Source organism: Petaurus breviceps, unplaced genomic scaffold (assembly GCF_028583685.1).
Source record: "Petaurus breviceps papuanus isolate PSGF00001 unplaced genomic scaffold, PetGlider_PUasm1.0 176, whole genome shotgun sequence".
Lineage (NCBI taxonomy): Eukaryota > Metazoa > Chordata > Mammalia > Diprotodontia > Petauridae > Petaurus > Petaurus breviceps.
Window position 1 is genome coordinate 17,149,693 of NW_027185771.1, and position 17,082 is coordinate 17,166,774.

General features: G+C 36.9%; 1 protein-coding gene across 9 annotated transcripts in view; it reads right to left on the bottom strand.

Moving 5' to 3' along the window:
- The window catches only part of CBFB (core-binding factor subunit beta), a 97,778-nt gene that overhangs the window by 41,575 nt on the left and 39,121 nt on the right, over nucleotides 1-17,082 (bottom strand). For all 9 annotated transcript variants that reach the window (XM_069085789.1, XM_069085795.1, XM_069085796.1 and 6 more), the window contains exon 4: nucleotides 1,719-1,835. In XM_069085789.1, coding sequence (XP_068941890.1) covers nucleotides 1,719-1,835 — 117 coding nt within the window. The remainder of the gene's footprint in view (nucleotides 1-1,718; nucleotides 1,836-17,082) is intronic.

The window sequence follows — 17,082 nt, forward strand, 5'->3', positions numbered from 1 at the left end:
GTTATTTCTGGGTGTGGTGCTGAGCATCTGAGCCTGGGATTCGATCTCCAGGTCATCCCAACACTGGAGCCGGTGCTCTTACTCGCTGAGCTACCTGGCCGCCCCTAAGCAATTGGGGTTAAGTAACTTGCTCAAGGTTACATGGCCAGGTGTTTCTGGGTGAGTGCTAAGTGTCTGAGCCCGGGATTAGATCTCCAGGTCATCCTGACACTGGAGCCGGTGCTCTTACTCGCTGTGCTACCTGGCCGCCCCTAGTGTTATCTTTTTTTAAACTCATGATTAACAAATCACAAAAAACAGCTATTATGTATTATTTTTTGAAAGAAGAATGCAGATATGGCTAATTATTCTTGTGGAAATACTAAATAGAAAGATAAAACCATAAGGATTTCAGCATTAATTTCTAAAAATTAGTTTTATGTTTCAATAGAAAGTTTCTCACATGGAGAACAGTATTGAGGTAGATGCAGAAGACATGAAAATATTAAATTAAGTCCATTTTAATTTTTATATTCCTTTTAAGACTACAAAGCAAATAAGGAGAGTCAGACTAGAACTGGGGTCTCAAAACTTTCAACGTTTATTTATATTTTTTTGCCAAGCAATTGGGGTTAAGTGACTTGCCCAGAATTACAAAGATAGTAGGTGTCAAGTGTCCAGTCTGAGGCCAGATTTGAATTCAGGTCCTCCTGACTCCAGGGCTGGTGCTCTATCCACTGTGCCATCTAGCCGCCCCCCCGTTTATTTTATTTAAAAAAAATTTTATCCATTTTAATCAGTTAAGATCTGCCTTCTCACCCTCTCATTACTCCAATCCTTCCTCCCCAAATGAGAAAACAAGGAGAAAAGAAAACATTACAAACATGTATAGTCAAAACAAATTTCCACTGTCCATGGTCCCAACCATCCTCCCCCCCAAATTGTCTCATTCTACATTTTGAGTCCTTTTCCTCTCTATTAGGAGGTACTATGTTTCATCATTAATCTTCTGAAAACCTGGTTGGTCATTATGCTGATAAGAGTTCAGCATAACAGTATTTCATAACCATAATTTATTCATCCATTCCCCAATTTATGGGCATTTTCTCAGAGTCCCATCCTTGCCACCTTAAGTTATATATATTTTTGTACATTTTTTGAGCTTGTTTTGCTTAGGACTAATCTTTCCCTTAATCTACCCTTTCTCTAATTTCACTTCCCCCCCTTCTCCTTTTTCCCTCCTACATCCCTGTTTAGTGAAAGGTATTTCTGTATCCAACTGTGTGCGCATGTGCATGTGTATTTTGATCAGTTCAGGTAAAAGTAAAAACCTTCAATGCTTATACCACTGAACATGGTACAAACCAAAAACACCACACATTTGTACAACATTTTAGGGTTTTGCTAAGTAATAATAAGATACTCACATTTACATAGTACTCCTAAGTTTACAAAGTGCTATCCCTATAATTAATGATCTTGTGAAGAGGGTAGGGCAAATTTTACCTCCACTTTATAGGTAAGGAAAGTGAATTGAGGTTCAGAGAGCAGGTAATAAGCCTGCACATGATCACATAGTCAGCAACAATATCAGTGCTAGAATTCAATTCTAGGTGTCTCCAAGTACAGTGTTCTTCCCACTATACCATTATGTCGAGAGTGAAGTCATAAGAACAAAATTTAAAATAAACACAACAACAATAACAATCACCTTCTTGCTAAGTCTGAAATGACCCTACCTGGGCTCGTTCTTCATCAAATTCCAAGCAACCCATACCATCTAGTCGCTGTAGATCAATCCAGCCTTTCCAGATGACACAAACTCCATTTAGAATCATTGGAGCCTTTAAATATACCTGAAACACAGTTTAAAAGAAAGCAGCAATGAAAACACTTAAGCTCTATTACATACTTCAAGGTCAAACAATTAAGGTTAATGGAAAATATCTACTTTTTTTAGGGTTGAAGGGGAAAAATAAGGTAACAAACAAGTCTATAAGAACTGTGAAATGGTATGGAACCTCAGTTTCTTGACCAAATTTCAATCTGGGTTAATTCTGCTATTAAGATCTTACTTCTTTTGGTTACAACTTCAATAGTTATCTGACAGCAAATAACAAATCAAAATAGGATTATATTTAAATGGTATTTATTGCCAAACATTAAATAACATGTGGCTATTGCCCTATCTATAGACTAATAGATACATCAATCAAAATTAATGAAAGTCCTTTGAATTAGATTTAAGTCAAACTATTTGTAAAGCCTTTCCTGATCACTCCAATTGGTAGTGCATTCTTCCTCTGCAAATTATCTTGTATTTAACCTGTACATATTCTGTAACTGTCAGCAAAAAATAGTTTACCTTAGGGCAGAACCTGTTTTTAATTTCTATCATTTCTCTGTTACAGCTAATATGGTGCCTCACAATTTAACTAGATTTTAGATTTTGCAAGAAATTTTTAAAGCCTTTCTCTACCTAATGCTAAACATTAGGACAGAAATAAAGAAAAGTTTAATCACATATCTAGTAATTTAGATGAAATCACAATGGAACAAAATTCAGCATAATCTCTTACAAAAAGGAGAAGGTAAAAATATAAACAGCTGAGATCAATTCCTCAGACTCCTGAAGTATTTAAGTTTTTTCCTTTACTTCAGTTTTTGGGAAGGAAGACAAGAAAACACACAATATTCAGTATGCAGTAAAGAGTCAAAATAAAGCTCCCAGAAGATGTTGCAGGACTGGTACAGATATTTTAGCCCAACTTCCCACATCTTCTATGCACTACTTAAAAGTCTTTCTTCCATGCTTCATTACATTACTGAGGCAAACCTGGGTTCCATGTAGGCTCTGCTGAAATTCTAGCAGAGTCCAACTAAGCTGGAACCACTAAATACCAATAGGGACAGATTTGTACCTGTGCCTAAATGACCATCCCCAGTTCATGGTTCATCTTCTGGCCAGTGGGGGATGAATGTTTTCTGTTTTCTCGCTGCAGTACCTTATTAAGTGTGTAAAAATGAGAAACAACACATAGACCTGTGATGGTTCCCTTCCACCCACACAATGACAGTGTCAGAAGAAGGGACAAAAGGTGCTTAAAATAGTTACCAACTATTATTGAAAAATGGGAAATAAAATTTAGAATGTTTAATCTGAAATCACTAAATAGGTTCACAAGATTATATGTAATAAGGTATGAGTATAAGTTTGATCAATTTCAAGAAAATCAGCAGCAAAGGTTGGAGTGAAAAACATTTACTGCTTATCTAGAAAACCCCCATTTTCCTATACATTTGGAATAACATTAAGATTTAATTGCACATGTTTTTTTTTTTCCCTCTAAAGATATAGTAATCACAAACACACACACACACAACCCCAGCTAAACTTCTACTGCTGAATCTCTCCAAAGAAGCCACTTTTGGACAGATATCAAGACAATACTTGAAAGCCTTCCTTACTTAGTACAAACTGCTCCACTAGTAGAACCTTTAAGAATCTGAATGGGGGCAGTTACATGACACAGTGAATAGAGAGCACTGGCCTTGGAGTCGGGAGAACCTGAGTTCAAACCTGGCCTCATGTTTACTAGTATGTAAGTGACCTTGGATAAGTCACTTAACCCTGACTGCCTCCAAAAAAAATATCTATGAGTCTTCTTTGAGACAAAATTTGATCATCAACACTATGAGTGTTCTCGGGGTTTTTTGTTGTTGTTGTTGTTGGTGAGGACATTCTTTCCATTTTTAGTATGATGAGTCAACATCTGTATTATTTTCTTGGCCCAGTTTACTTCACTTTGAATCAATATATAAGATTTTGCCAAGGTTTCCCTGTAATGTTCATTTCTTTATTTCTTATGGCACAATAATGCTCCATAGCATTGAAGTACTAGAGTTCATTCTGTCATTTCCTAGTTGATGGGCATCTACTTTTGTTTCCTGTTCTTTACTGTTATAAAAAGTGGGCCTATAAATATTTTGGTGTATATGAATTCTTCTTTTTCTTTTATTTACAGTCTTGGGGAATATTCTTAGCAATGGGATTTCTGAGTCAAGTTGTACAGGCATTTTAGTTGCTTTCTTAGCGTAATTCCAAATTGCTTTTCAGAATGATTAGTACAATTCACAGCTTTATCAACAGTGCAAGTGTGCCTGCCTTTCCACAACCCCTCCAATGTCATACCCAATTTGCTAGGTGTGATTTTAATTTTTAATATTAGGAATTTGGAGCTATCTTTCCTACTGATTATTAATCATTTGCTATTCTTTTACGAACTACTTGTCGCTATCATTTAACTACTTATTGATTGGGGAATGTTTCTTCATCCTTTATTTTTTGTTAGTCCCTATATACATCCTGGATACCAGGGCTTTTTTTGAGATACTGAATATATAGATGTTTCCCCCAAATAACATCTGTGTTATTCCAACAATATTTTAGTTTCATGTTCTTTTAATGTCAGTAACAAAAGTTGTTTTTTTTTTAAAGCAATTGGGGTTAAGTAACTTGCACAAGGTTACATGGCCAGTTATTTCTGGGTGTGGTGCTGAGTGTCTGAAACCAGGATTCGACCTCCAGATCATCCGAACACTGGAGCTGGTGCTCTTACTCGCTGAGCCACTTGGCTACCCCCAAAAGTTTTTTCAATCACCTTTTATGATCTAACCCCCTCACCCCCCACCTTTTTGGGTTAAGAATTTTCCCCCTGTCCTAGCTGTGAAAGGTACACGATCTGATTCTCTTCCAATTTTGCTACGGTATGACCTTTTTTTTTCCTTTTTTTTTGGAGGGGGGATGGTAGGGCAATTGGGGTTATGTGACTTGCCCAAGGTCACATGGCTAGTTTTTGTGTTAAGTGTCCGAGGCCGTATTTGAACTCAGGTCCTCCTGACTCCAGGGCTGGTGCTCTATTCACTGTGCCACCTAGCCATCCCTATGGTATGACCTTTAACATTCAGACTGTACATTCATTTAAAGTTTATTGAAGTATATAGTGTAAGAAGTTGGACTAAACCAAATTTCTAGCAGACTGTCAGAGAAAAAAATAACTGAGTGCTTAGTATTTATGTGATTATATATAATTAAGGCAGACACTACTCTCAAGGAGTTTCCATTCTAATAAGAGAAGACGATACATGAAGCGGAGGTAGAGTTGGAAAGTGGGGATGTACTTTAGAAATAGATGAGAATGACTGCATATGTATAAACTCTATCAGATCGCCTATTGTCTCAAGGAGGTGGGGAGAGGAAGGAATAAAAAAGTTTAAAAATTGTTTTAATGTGTAATTGGGGGAAAATATATTAATATTGAAAAAAAGAAAGAGATGAGAAATTAGTTAAAAAATTTCAACTACATAAAGTTAAAAAGGTTTTATATGAACAAAATCAATGCCATTAAGATTATTGCTGAGGAAAAAATATTTGTGTTAAATACACATGGTTTGGAAGTCTAGGAAGCCAGAATAGGGCCAGAAGGGGAACTGAAAGCAGACCTGGGCCCCTCCACAATATGGAGGTTCCAGAAGGAACTTGCCAATGGGAGAGGGGGGGCAGATTACAGCATCAAGAACATGCACAAATCAACATTCAGTGAGTAGAGCTATGAATGCAATCAATTAATCAATAAACATTTATTAAAACCTAAATGCTAAGCATAGAAGATTCAAAGAAAGATAAAAGACAGTCCTGCCCTCAGGAATCTATTCTTCTGGAAACCCTTTGTAACCAAACAATAAAAGTCACTATGCTGTGTATAACCTTCAACTGAGGGCTCCCACTACTAGGTATCTACGCCAATGAGGTCAAAATAGAAGAAAGGCCCCATCCATATAAAAATATTCAATGTTGAATTTTTTTTGTGGCAGCAACAAACAAAGAAACACAAACCTAGAGTCAAAGTGGGTAATGGCTAACCAGGGAATAACTAAACAAACTGTAGCACATAAATGTAATGGAATATGATTCTATTGCTATAGTTCATTCATTACTTTGTGTAATGTGTAACTGAGAGCTAAAATCAGGACTTAAAGCCAGAAGAGACTTGGGGTAAGACCATGCAGTGTCGTTCGTTCTCTTCTTGTACAAGCTGAGAAACAGTCTCAAAAGTTGTGCCTTGCCTACAATCACTAAGGTAGTCAGAAGCAAGGTTGGGATTTGAACTCAGCTCTTTTGACTCCCAATTCAATGCTCTTTCCAGCCTCAGTATACCAGCTTCATTGATATCAGAAGGCTTTTCACATATGAGTTTCACACAGCCTGCTATTAAGGTTTAGTTAATGTGAAATTTTAGTGATAAAATGTGATAACTGTCAATACTCAGAAAAATTACCCTCAAAATCCTACTGAATAAAATCTGTATTTGCCTGATGCTCATTGTTTGGATCTATTTACACTTTTTCCATATATATATATATGCCTTTTTCCTTACTACACAAAATTACTTTTCCTGTCAAAAGATCAAACAAACCTTATCAATACAATGTCCTTATTTCAGGGACAGAAATATAAGACTTCATGTCTTCCATCTGACTAAGGGAAATCGTCTGCAGTTACAGATGAAACCGTTTAACCACATATTTCCTTCTGTTCAGATAAGTGTTAGTTCCCTTCTCTACCATTCTGGGCACAAAACTGAACATATATGTATGTATGTGTGTTTATGTTGTTCAGTGCTGTCCAACTCTTTGTGACCCCACACAGATCTATACACATGCATCCTTAGTATCTCTTGACTATGCTTCTGCCTTAACAACTTCATACTCTACCCCACAAAAAAAATCTTCTGTATTTCATACAAATAAAATCAAGAATAATCCATTCTCTTTCAGACTTTTTCATAGAAGGGAAACCCAAACTCAGCAGCAGCACGGTGCTTACATACTGGTGGCTACAAGAGTGACTCTGTAGTAGCACTGGTCTACTACTTTGTATTGACTTTTAATAACGTTCTGATATTCTCTGTTTTGGTGTGGATATCCCTTCCACTGACACACATACCAATACCTCTATAACTTAAGAGACCCCTATAACCAAGATGGTGGTAAGTGCTGGACTGGCTCTCATTCAAGAGACAGACACACAGTTGACAGGTCCACACACACTTCAGCATGGTGCCCCACCCTGCTCCCAGCTTGTGTGTCTTCCTAGAACTCAGGGTCCCTTCTACATCACAAAGAGGTACTGAAGGAGTAAGACTTTAGTGAATTGACTTAATTAGAATCCATGTTTCTTTACTACCAGTAAACTCCCTAAATTCAACAATATTGATTTTTAAAAACTATTTTTATATCTGAGGATGACAAAATTAGTTTTCAGATGGTCCCAGTGTGGTGGCTGAAGGAGCAGACATGAATACATAAAGGGGTCATGATTCTGTCACTCTAGGGAGCTCCCTTCATCAATCCATGAAATCACAATCTAGACGATGACTTAGCCAAAGTCCAAGGGATTTGCTAGAGGAACAACAAGGCTAAGTGATTGTGTCCAAAGGAACACAGTCACTATATGGGGGAGGGGAGGGTAGATGAATCCAGGTTTTCCGATTCTAAGCCCAGCTGCCTTCACAGTGGTAATACAGAATCCCACATTCAAATGAATGCAGTCATGCAGAGTTCTTCAAAGTAAATTCTTGGTACCTTTATATATTCATGAAAACAAACCCTCTAAGTAATTGAGTAGGGAAACTACTGTCTCTTGATGGTTTGGCATTTTCTCTTGTAATTTCTTAATTTCATTAAAAGCTAACAAAGATTTATTTTTCACTGAAACATAAACATATTTCATCTGAGATTTTGAAAAGAAGCAGTTTATTAGATTATATACTCATTCCATTGTCTTTCTAGAACAATTAAATACTTTTAACTACAACTCATTCCATAAGGTAAGGGTTTCAACTTGCAAAGATTGTCTAAACTAGCTTAGCACCACACAAAAACAAAAACAATAATCTAACTTTCTAACTGACTGATTTTATTGCCAAGGAATGTGTTTTTGAAGCACCATAGGAAATCAAAGAAACATGGGTTGTCACTTAACAAAATTTGTGTTTTCTTTACTCTGCCTTCAGGAAATAACCACCATCACTGATATGGTCCTTTCTTCTCATGCCTTGCAGAGAATGCCTGGCACCTGGCAGCCCTTGAAGACTTCAGTTGAAATGAACTGAATATAGCACTTTCAAGTTTGTGAACTATTTCCCATACATGATTTCATTTGATTGTCAAAGCACTCATAGGGAAACAAGTGTAATAGAGATGATAATCCACAGTTTACAGAGGAAGAAACTGAGGCTCAGAGAAGTTAAGGGACTTCCTTATGGTCACACAGCTGTTAAGTTCTATGAGGTAGGATTTAAGTCCAGGGCTTTCTAACTATAAATCACTGATCAGAGATGGAAGGGACCATAGAGATCATCTGTTTTAACTGCTTCATAAGTTCTATGAGGTAGGATTTAAGTCCAAGGCTTTCTAACTATAAATCATTGATCGGAGATGGAAGGGACCATAGAGATCATCTGTTTTAACTGCTTCATTTGATAGGTGAGGACACTAAGGCCCAGAGAAGAGAAGGCGAAGGTCATACAGGTAAGTTAGTGGTCAAGCTCAAAACTTCTTTCCACTGCCCAGGCTGCCTCCTGCTGCCTAGTACTCAATCCATTACTCCAGGCTTCTACTCAGGATATAGCAAAAGTTGTGTTATCTGTAGCTCTACTAATTATCATCAGGCATTTGTAATGTAAATTTTACTCCAGATTATACAAACCCTGTCCTATGCTATTTGTAGAACCCATCACTTTTGTAGCAAACAGGGTATTTTAAATACACAAAGTATGTTCGCAGAAACAGTGACAGTATGTGATAACTGATTTTGATAAGACTCAGCTCTTCTCAGCAATACAATGATCTAAGACAATTCCAAAAGACTCATGATGGAAACTGCCATCCGCATCCAGAGAAAGAACTATGGAGTAAGAAGGCAGAGAGAAGATTATTCTCTTTTTTGTTTTGCTTTTTTCTTCTTTCTCGTGGTTTCTCCCATTCGTTATAATTCTTCTCTGCAACATAACTAATGTGAAAATGTGTTTAATAGGAATGTATATATGTAGAGCCCATATCAGATGGCAAGCCATCTTGGAGAGGTAGGGAAAGAAAATTTAAAACTTAATGGAAGTGAATGCTGAAAACTAAAAATAAATGAATCGGAAAAAACACCACAAAATATGTATTTCAAATAAAGGTCATTTTTCATGCCAGTCCTTCCCTAATATACTCCCACATTCATATCTATAGCAAAAGCTGCAAGTCTCAGACCAAAACCCAACAAAGTTCATTAACATTATAACCATAAGAAAATAAAGCAAGTGAGCATTAGTGGACAAACAATCCAAATGAGAATCTTAGAGGAAACAAGAAAAAAATTGCCTTTTATATACTGAAATTAATCCAGATATAAACAGTTACTTAAGGGAAGGTGGCCTAGCCCTACCAGATATAGAATTGTATTATAAAGCAACAATCATCAGAACTACTTGGTACTAAGAAATGGAGTGGTAGAACAGTGGAATAGGTTAGGCACACAAGACACAGCAATGACTATACTGTTTGATAAATAATCAATGACTACTGTTTGATGAACCCAAAGCCTCCAGATTCTGGGATAAGAACTCAATATCTGATAAAAATTGCTGGGAAAACTGGAAAACAGTATGGCAAAAACTAGGCATAGACCAACCTCTTACAACAAATACCAAGATGAGGTCAAAACAGGTACATGATTTAGACATAAAGGGTGACACCATAAGCAAATTAGGAGAGCAAGGAACTGTTTACCTGTCAGGTCTATGGGGAAGAATCTGTGACCAAATAAGAACATTTTGAAATGCAAAATGGATAATTTTGATTACATTAAATTAAAATTTTTTGCACAAACTCAATGCAACCAAGATTATAAAGGAAGCAGAAAGTTGGGAAATAATTTTTAAAGCCTGTATCTCTGAGAAAGGCCTCATTTCTAAAATATATAGAGAACTGAGTTAAATTTATAAGAACACAAGTCACTGCCCAATTGATAAATGGTCAAAGGATATGAACAGGCAGTTTTCAGATGAAGGAATTAAAGCTTTCTATAGTCATGAAAAACTACTCTAAATCACTACTGATTAGAGACATACAAATTAAAACAACTCTGAGGTACCACCTCACACCTAACTTAGTTGGCTAATATGACAAAAAAAAAAGAAAGGAAATGAAAAATGTTGAAGATGTGGGAAAATTGGAATACTAATACATTGTTGGTAGACTTGTAAACTGATCCAACCATCTTTTTTGCCCTCATCTTCAACCATATCAATGGTGGTGGTTATTTCCTGAAGGCAGAGTAAAGAAAACACAAATTTTGTTAAGTGACAATCCATGTTTCTTTGATTTCCTATGTTCTTCAAAAACACATTCCTTGGCAATAAAATCAGTCAGTTAAAAAGCTAAATTATTGTTTGTGGGGTGCTGAACCAGTTGGACAATCTTTGCAAGTTGAAACCCTTACCTTATGGAATGAGTTGTAGTTAGAATATTTAAGTGTTCTTGAAAGACAATGGAATGGGTATATAATCTAATAAACTGCTTCTTTCCAAACTCCCAAATGATGGAGGGGAAAGAGTGATTTGGAGTCAAAGTACCTGTTGCAAGGAAGGGCGTTCCACACTCATCTAAGCAATTTGGAACTATGCCCCAAGGGCCATAAAATTGTGTATACCCTTTGATTCAGCAATACCACTACTACATCTGTACCCCAAAGAGATCATAAAAAGGGAAAAAGACCTATATGGACACAAATATTTATAGCAGCTCTTTTTGTGGTGGCAAAGAACTGGAAATTGAGGGAATGCCCATCAATTGAGAAATGGCTGAACAAGTTGTGGTATATGAATGTAATGGAATACTATTGTTCTATAAGAGATGATGAATAGGCGGATTTCAGAAAACCTTGGAAAGACTTACATAAATAGATCCTGAGTGAAGTGAGAAGAACGAGGAGAACATTGTACACAGTAACAGCAACACTGTGTGAGCATCAACTTTGTCAAGTGAGAAGAACGAGGAGAACATTGTACACAGTAACAGCAACACTGTGTGAGCATCAACTTTGATAGACTTAGCTCTTCTTAGCAATACAATGATCTCAATTCCAAAAGATTCATGATGGAAACTGCTATCCACATCCAGAGAAAGAACTATGGAGTTTGAATGCTGATCAAAGCATACTATTTTCTCTCTCTTTTTTGTTTCCTCTTTCTTGTGGTTTTTTCCTTTTGTTTTGATTCTTCTTTCACAACATCACTAATGTGGAAATAGGTTTAATATGATTATACATGTATAGCTTATATCAGATTGCATGCCATCTTGGGAGTCTTGGGGGTGGTGGTGGCAAGGAATTTGGAACTCAAAAACTTATAAAAGTGAATACTGAAAACTAAAAATAAATGAAAAAGAATAAAAAATAAAGTTACTTAAGCAAGTTTATTGGTTGGATATTAGTTGATTTATCATTTAACAATAAAATACTTATGAATGCTAGGAATGCTGTCAGGTATCCTGTAATATCATACCAGATACAATGAAAAGGTTAAGAAATAGTCATTACCCCATAAAATCTAACTGTGAATACAGGAAAAGAATCACAGAATGTCAGAGCTGGGTGTGGCTAGAGGGACTACAATTTACTGATGAGCAAACAGACCCAGAGAGGGAACAAAACCTTATTCAAAGTCACAGAACTAGTTAGTGGCAAAGTCAGGTTTAGAAACTAGGTATCAAGAGTTCAATGTCCTTTCCCATTATTTGTGATTTCACTGGTCTGGGTTACTTGCTTTATGTTTACAAATTTCAATACCCTAAGTCAACTTAATATTTATTCAGCAATGTCTATATGCAAGAAACAGTGCTAGGGGAACGCAAGGATAAATACTTTTTGATCTCAGAGATCTATTAAAGGAGATAAGACCTACAACAAACTCAAATACATGGCACAATATGACAAGTTCTGGGCAGCTAGATGGAGCAATGGACAGAGTGCTGAATCAGGAAGACCTGAGTTCAAATCTGATGTCTTATGGACACTTACAAGCTGTGGGACCCTGGGCAAGTCACTTAAACATGTTTGCCTCAGTTTCCTCATCTGTAAAATGAGCTGGAGAAGAAAATGGCAAACCACTCCAGTATCTTTGCCCAGCAAATCCCAAATGAGGTCACAAATAGTCACACACAACTGAACAACATGACAAGTTTCATAAATATGGTACAAAGTGTTATGGTTAATTTAGGAGGACAGTGAATCTATAGTTTTGAAGGTAGTAAATGTGCAGTGATTGTGAGACATGTAAGGATGTTAGAAAAATAGGACAATTATATAAATATGACTTGGTTGGGGATAAAGATGGAGATTTGGAAGTCATTAGCAATAAGTTCTGATGGAACACATGAGTTGGAAAGAGAACAGAGAAGTGAGGACAGAGTATTGGAAGAGAAGTATAGGGAGACAAAAGAGGGAAGGGTCAGGAAAGGAGTCAGAGAATGCTCAGAAAGGTACAAGGAAAACAAAGGTACTGCAGGGCCCCACAAGATAAGGGAAGAAACAATCCTAAAGCAGAGTGGCCAGTTATTGCAAATGCCACAATGAGGTCAAGTAATATTTGCTGTTGCTGTTCAGCTGTTTTGGTTGTGTCCGACTCTTTGTGACCTCATTGGGGTTTTCCTGGCAAATATACTGAAATGACTTTCCATTTCCTTCTCCTGCTCATTTTATAGATGAGGAAACTGAGGCAAACAGAATTAAGTGACTTGCCCAGGGTCACACAGCTGATAAGTGTCTTCCACTGGATTTGAACTCAGGTCTTCAAGATTCCAGGCCTGGTGCTCTCTATACTGTGCTACCAAGCTACCCAAGTAACATAAGGACACAGAAAGGGCAGATTTGGCAGTAAGATCACTGCTGACATTTAAGAGAATGGCTTCTAAAGAATGGTGGGGGTGGGGATGGGGTAGAAGCCAGGTTACTAGTAGTTTAAAAGATAAGCTACCTTCTTAATGAAGAGAAAGGGAGAGGTCACAAGATTCCAGGAATTTGGCAGAAAAAAAGGAAGAAAGAAATTAGGTAGTAGATAGAAGGGTCCAATCAGGTCCAATAAAATTTCTCAAGAAGGGAATTTGTTGTTATTATTTTTCACTCTTTTTAGTAGTCTGATTCTTCAATTTGAACTCAGGAAGATGAGTCTTCCTGACTCTAGGACCAGCACCCTATCCACTGTGCCACCTAACTGCCCCAAAAGATAAAGGTCAGTTTTATTCTATGACACAAGGGGAAATCCCAGATGAGGAAACTTCCTCTATCAGTGAAGCCTGGTATCTTCTTGGCAACTTATAGTCTTAAGAAAGTGCCCAAAGAAGAGGTTTCAAAATCTCCCAGCAAAATCCTAAATCAGATTAAGATGTAACTGAGAAATGTTTAACAAAATAAATAAAAATATAACGTATATATTGTTAATTTGTGGCTTTTAAAGTGAATATGTGGTCAGAAAGATGTTTCTATTTGAGTTTCATACCAATGGACTTGAGTATTGAAAGGTTAAGTGATGTTACAGTATATGTCAGGGTAACAAAAAGGAGAAAAAAAAGGAAAAAAATATTGAATAGTATAAAATAAATATGCAAAAATAAATGCAATAAATAAAATGCAAAAAAGTAAATGAGAAAATCATGTTTTACTAGTTAAGAAGACTATTAAGACATAATTCTGATTTTTTTTATAACTAGAGATAAGGATTAGTATCAGAGTATTTTATTTCTTTAATCTCAACCTCAGATGGCAAATCTGTAGTCATTACTCAGCTACTAAATAGCAATGTGACATTGGGAAGATTATTTAGTATCTTTGGGTCTCAGTTTTCTCATCTGTAAAACGAGGGTTGGATAGATTATCTTTAAAGTTTTCTTCTACCACTAAAGTACTACAAAATCTAGTACATATAATAATAGTAAAAAGTTTTATATGCTACATCACAGGCTACATCACAATGCTAAATGCACAGGACTGTATTTCACATATAAATGAATATCTCAAAAACAGGAGAAGAGTCAATGTTGTAGGGATCATGGAAAGGTAGAGACACTAATACACTTTTGGCAGAGATGTAAACTGGACCAAGCATTCTGAAAAGCAAGTTGGAATTACGCTAGGAAACTGACTAGGTGTCTATACTACCCAAACCAGAGACTCTATTGCTGGGAATACACTAAGGATGTTAAAGACAAAAAAGAAAAGACCTATAAATACAAAACAATATTCATAGCAGCACCTTTTTTCTGGTAGCAAAAAAGTGGGAGCAAAGTTTATTACAATAAATCATAAAGTCTGAACAAATTGTGGTATATGAATATAATGGAATATCACCATATCGCAGGAAATGAAGAACACGAAGAATTCAGATAAGCTTGGGAAGACTCACCAACTGCTTATTAGCTGTTTTGAACTGATCCTCCCAGCCTCAAGCCCCCCATGTCCAAACAGAACTCATTATCTGTCTCCCACAAACTGTCTGTTCTGAAATTTTTCCCACAACCTCTGAATGAGCTACAACTCCTCACTCTCCCTTACCCACAGTCAGTCAGTTGTGAGATCTTGAGAGGAAGCTTGATGGAAGAGAAAGAGTGACTTAGAGTCAAAGTACCTGTTGCAAGGAACAGAGTTCCACACACTCAATATATTTAGTGTAAGGGCATGATGAAGTTTAAAATGTACAAACAGGATGGTCTACATCTTATAATATCTTCATAAACCGTGAAACTCTTTGACTGGGAATAACTGACTGGCTAACTGAACAAGCTAGCCATGACTCTCTGGGGGCTTTGAATATTTGGAGGAACTTCTATACTGAAAAGTAGTTGGTGGATTCCAAGTTCAGGATTCCAGAGTTGGAGTCAGGTTCCTAAAGATTTAGTCTTGGAAGGAGAGTTTCTTTTCCTTTCTCCCTCTTTCCCTCCCTCAACTATCATGTCTTTGTTGAGACCAGATCAGTAACAGACAACAGATCCAGCCAGAAGCAGTGTTATTCTAAGGATAAATAGAAGCAGAAAGGAAGGAGGCATATTTGAGGAATATATCCAGAGAAGAAGACCAGCTATGGGCCCTAAAAAGGAGTACCAGGAGGTATTACTCCTTTGCCACATGTGTCTTACATATGTGGCATATGTATGGCCCACCTACATGGGGGTCATACTACTGAGCCTATTTTTCCAATGAACTTCTTCGTATTTGTGGGAGAATGCCTGAGGCCTTTGGGAGTAATGCTTGTGCCAAATGTTTAAGGATACGGGTCAGTTATTTCTATGAAACATATAAGTGAGGGCTCATGAGCTATAATATTAGAAAATAAAATCTTCAGGATTACCCCCAGTGCCTGGAGTAGTTGCTCCCTCTCTGCCCAAAACCTAAAATGCCAACAGGAATGAAATCTGGAGCGTGCCGGTGGGAACGTTACACTGGGTTTGAATACTAGCTCTGATACTCATTATAAGACATGTTTATTGATTTATGGTATAACCTTGGGTCAGTTACTTAACCTCTTTGGGCCACAATAATTCACCCATATGTAAAATGGGGGAGTCAGAATTTTACTAAATGATGACCTTTAAGGAGCTAGCTTCAAACTCTAAAATTGTAATCCTGGAATCTTACTGATTCTATCTCAAAAATATCTCTCTAACCCATTTCCTTCTTTACTCACATAACTAGCCAGCATGCTTTTATTTCAGATCATCCCCTTTTAGAAATATTGAGCAAACCTTTTTTTTTATTTTGCTTTTTGGAGGGGCAATTGGGATTAAGTGGCTTGCCCAAGGTCACATGACTAGCTTTTGTGTTAAGTGTCTGAGACCAGATTTGAACTCAGGTCCTCCTGACTCCAGGGCTGGTGCTCTATTCACTGTGCCACCTAGCTGCCCCTTTAATAGCATCCTAATCTGTGAAAGAGAAACTTTCATCATTCTCCAGCACTTCTGAAACACTATCTGTGCCTTTCTCTTCAAATTAGCCCAGTGAAGTTATCTCCCTTTAAGTAATTAAGACAATATTGGACAAAGGGGAGTAAAGTGGGGTAGGGAGGGTTGACTGATCCACTAGGATAGTACTGACCAGCTGGAAAGGAGAATCCTTGAAGGGAATAGTCAAAAAGGCATAGAATGGTTTTAAGAAAATGATTACTCAAGAGTTGGTTGAAGGTTAAAATGACTATTTTTCTGAACTGATGAAGCAAAATACAAATATGCATCTTACTATGTATTATATAATTATATTTTTACCATATGGTGAAATTTTCCTTGTTCAAGATTTCTGTTAGTTCAAAAATACCATGTTATTAAAGAAATATCCAGGAACAGGGGTGGCTCTTATCAGTTTGGACATTTCTTTCTCTAAGCAGAATACTATGATCAGAATAATGATAAATTTAATTTTAAAAAATTTGTTGTTGTTCAACTGCATCTGACTCATCGTGACTCCACTTGGGATTTTCTTGGCAAAGATAGTGGAATAGTTTGCCATTTCCTTCTCCAGCTCATTTTACAGATGAGGAAATTGAGGCAAACAGGGTGAAGTGACTTGCCTAAGATCAGAAGCTACTAAGTCCAGATTTGAAATCAGGGAGACAAATCTTCTTGACTTCAGGCCCAGCACTCTATCCACTGTCACCCAGCTCCAAGCTGACATATAGCTACTAAAGACTACTCTTGAAGAGTTAGTCATTGAATGGCTTCCAAATCTATTTAACTCTATTACTATCTGGCGAACACTTTCCCATTTTATTTAGGAGGACTACCTCAGAGCCTCTGTTAGATGCTTTGTTGAAATAACTCTACTTGCTTCCTATATATGTAATCTAGAATGCAATTTTTTCTTTTCTTTTATTTTGAAGACCTACAATACCTGTATTTTCCTTCATGATATTTCAAAGAAAACATTAGCCAATTTTTTTTTTCAATTCACTGGGATGCAATCTATCGAAATTTGGTGATATGACCTCAAGCCAACTAGTTACTCTTCTTATC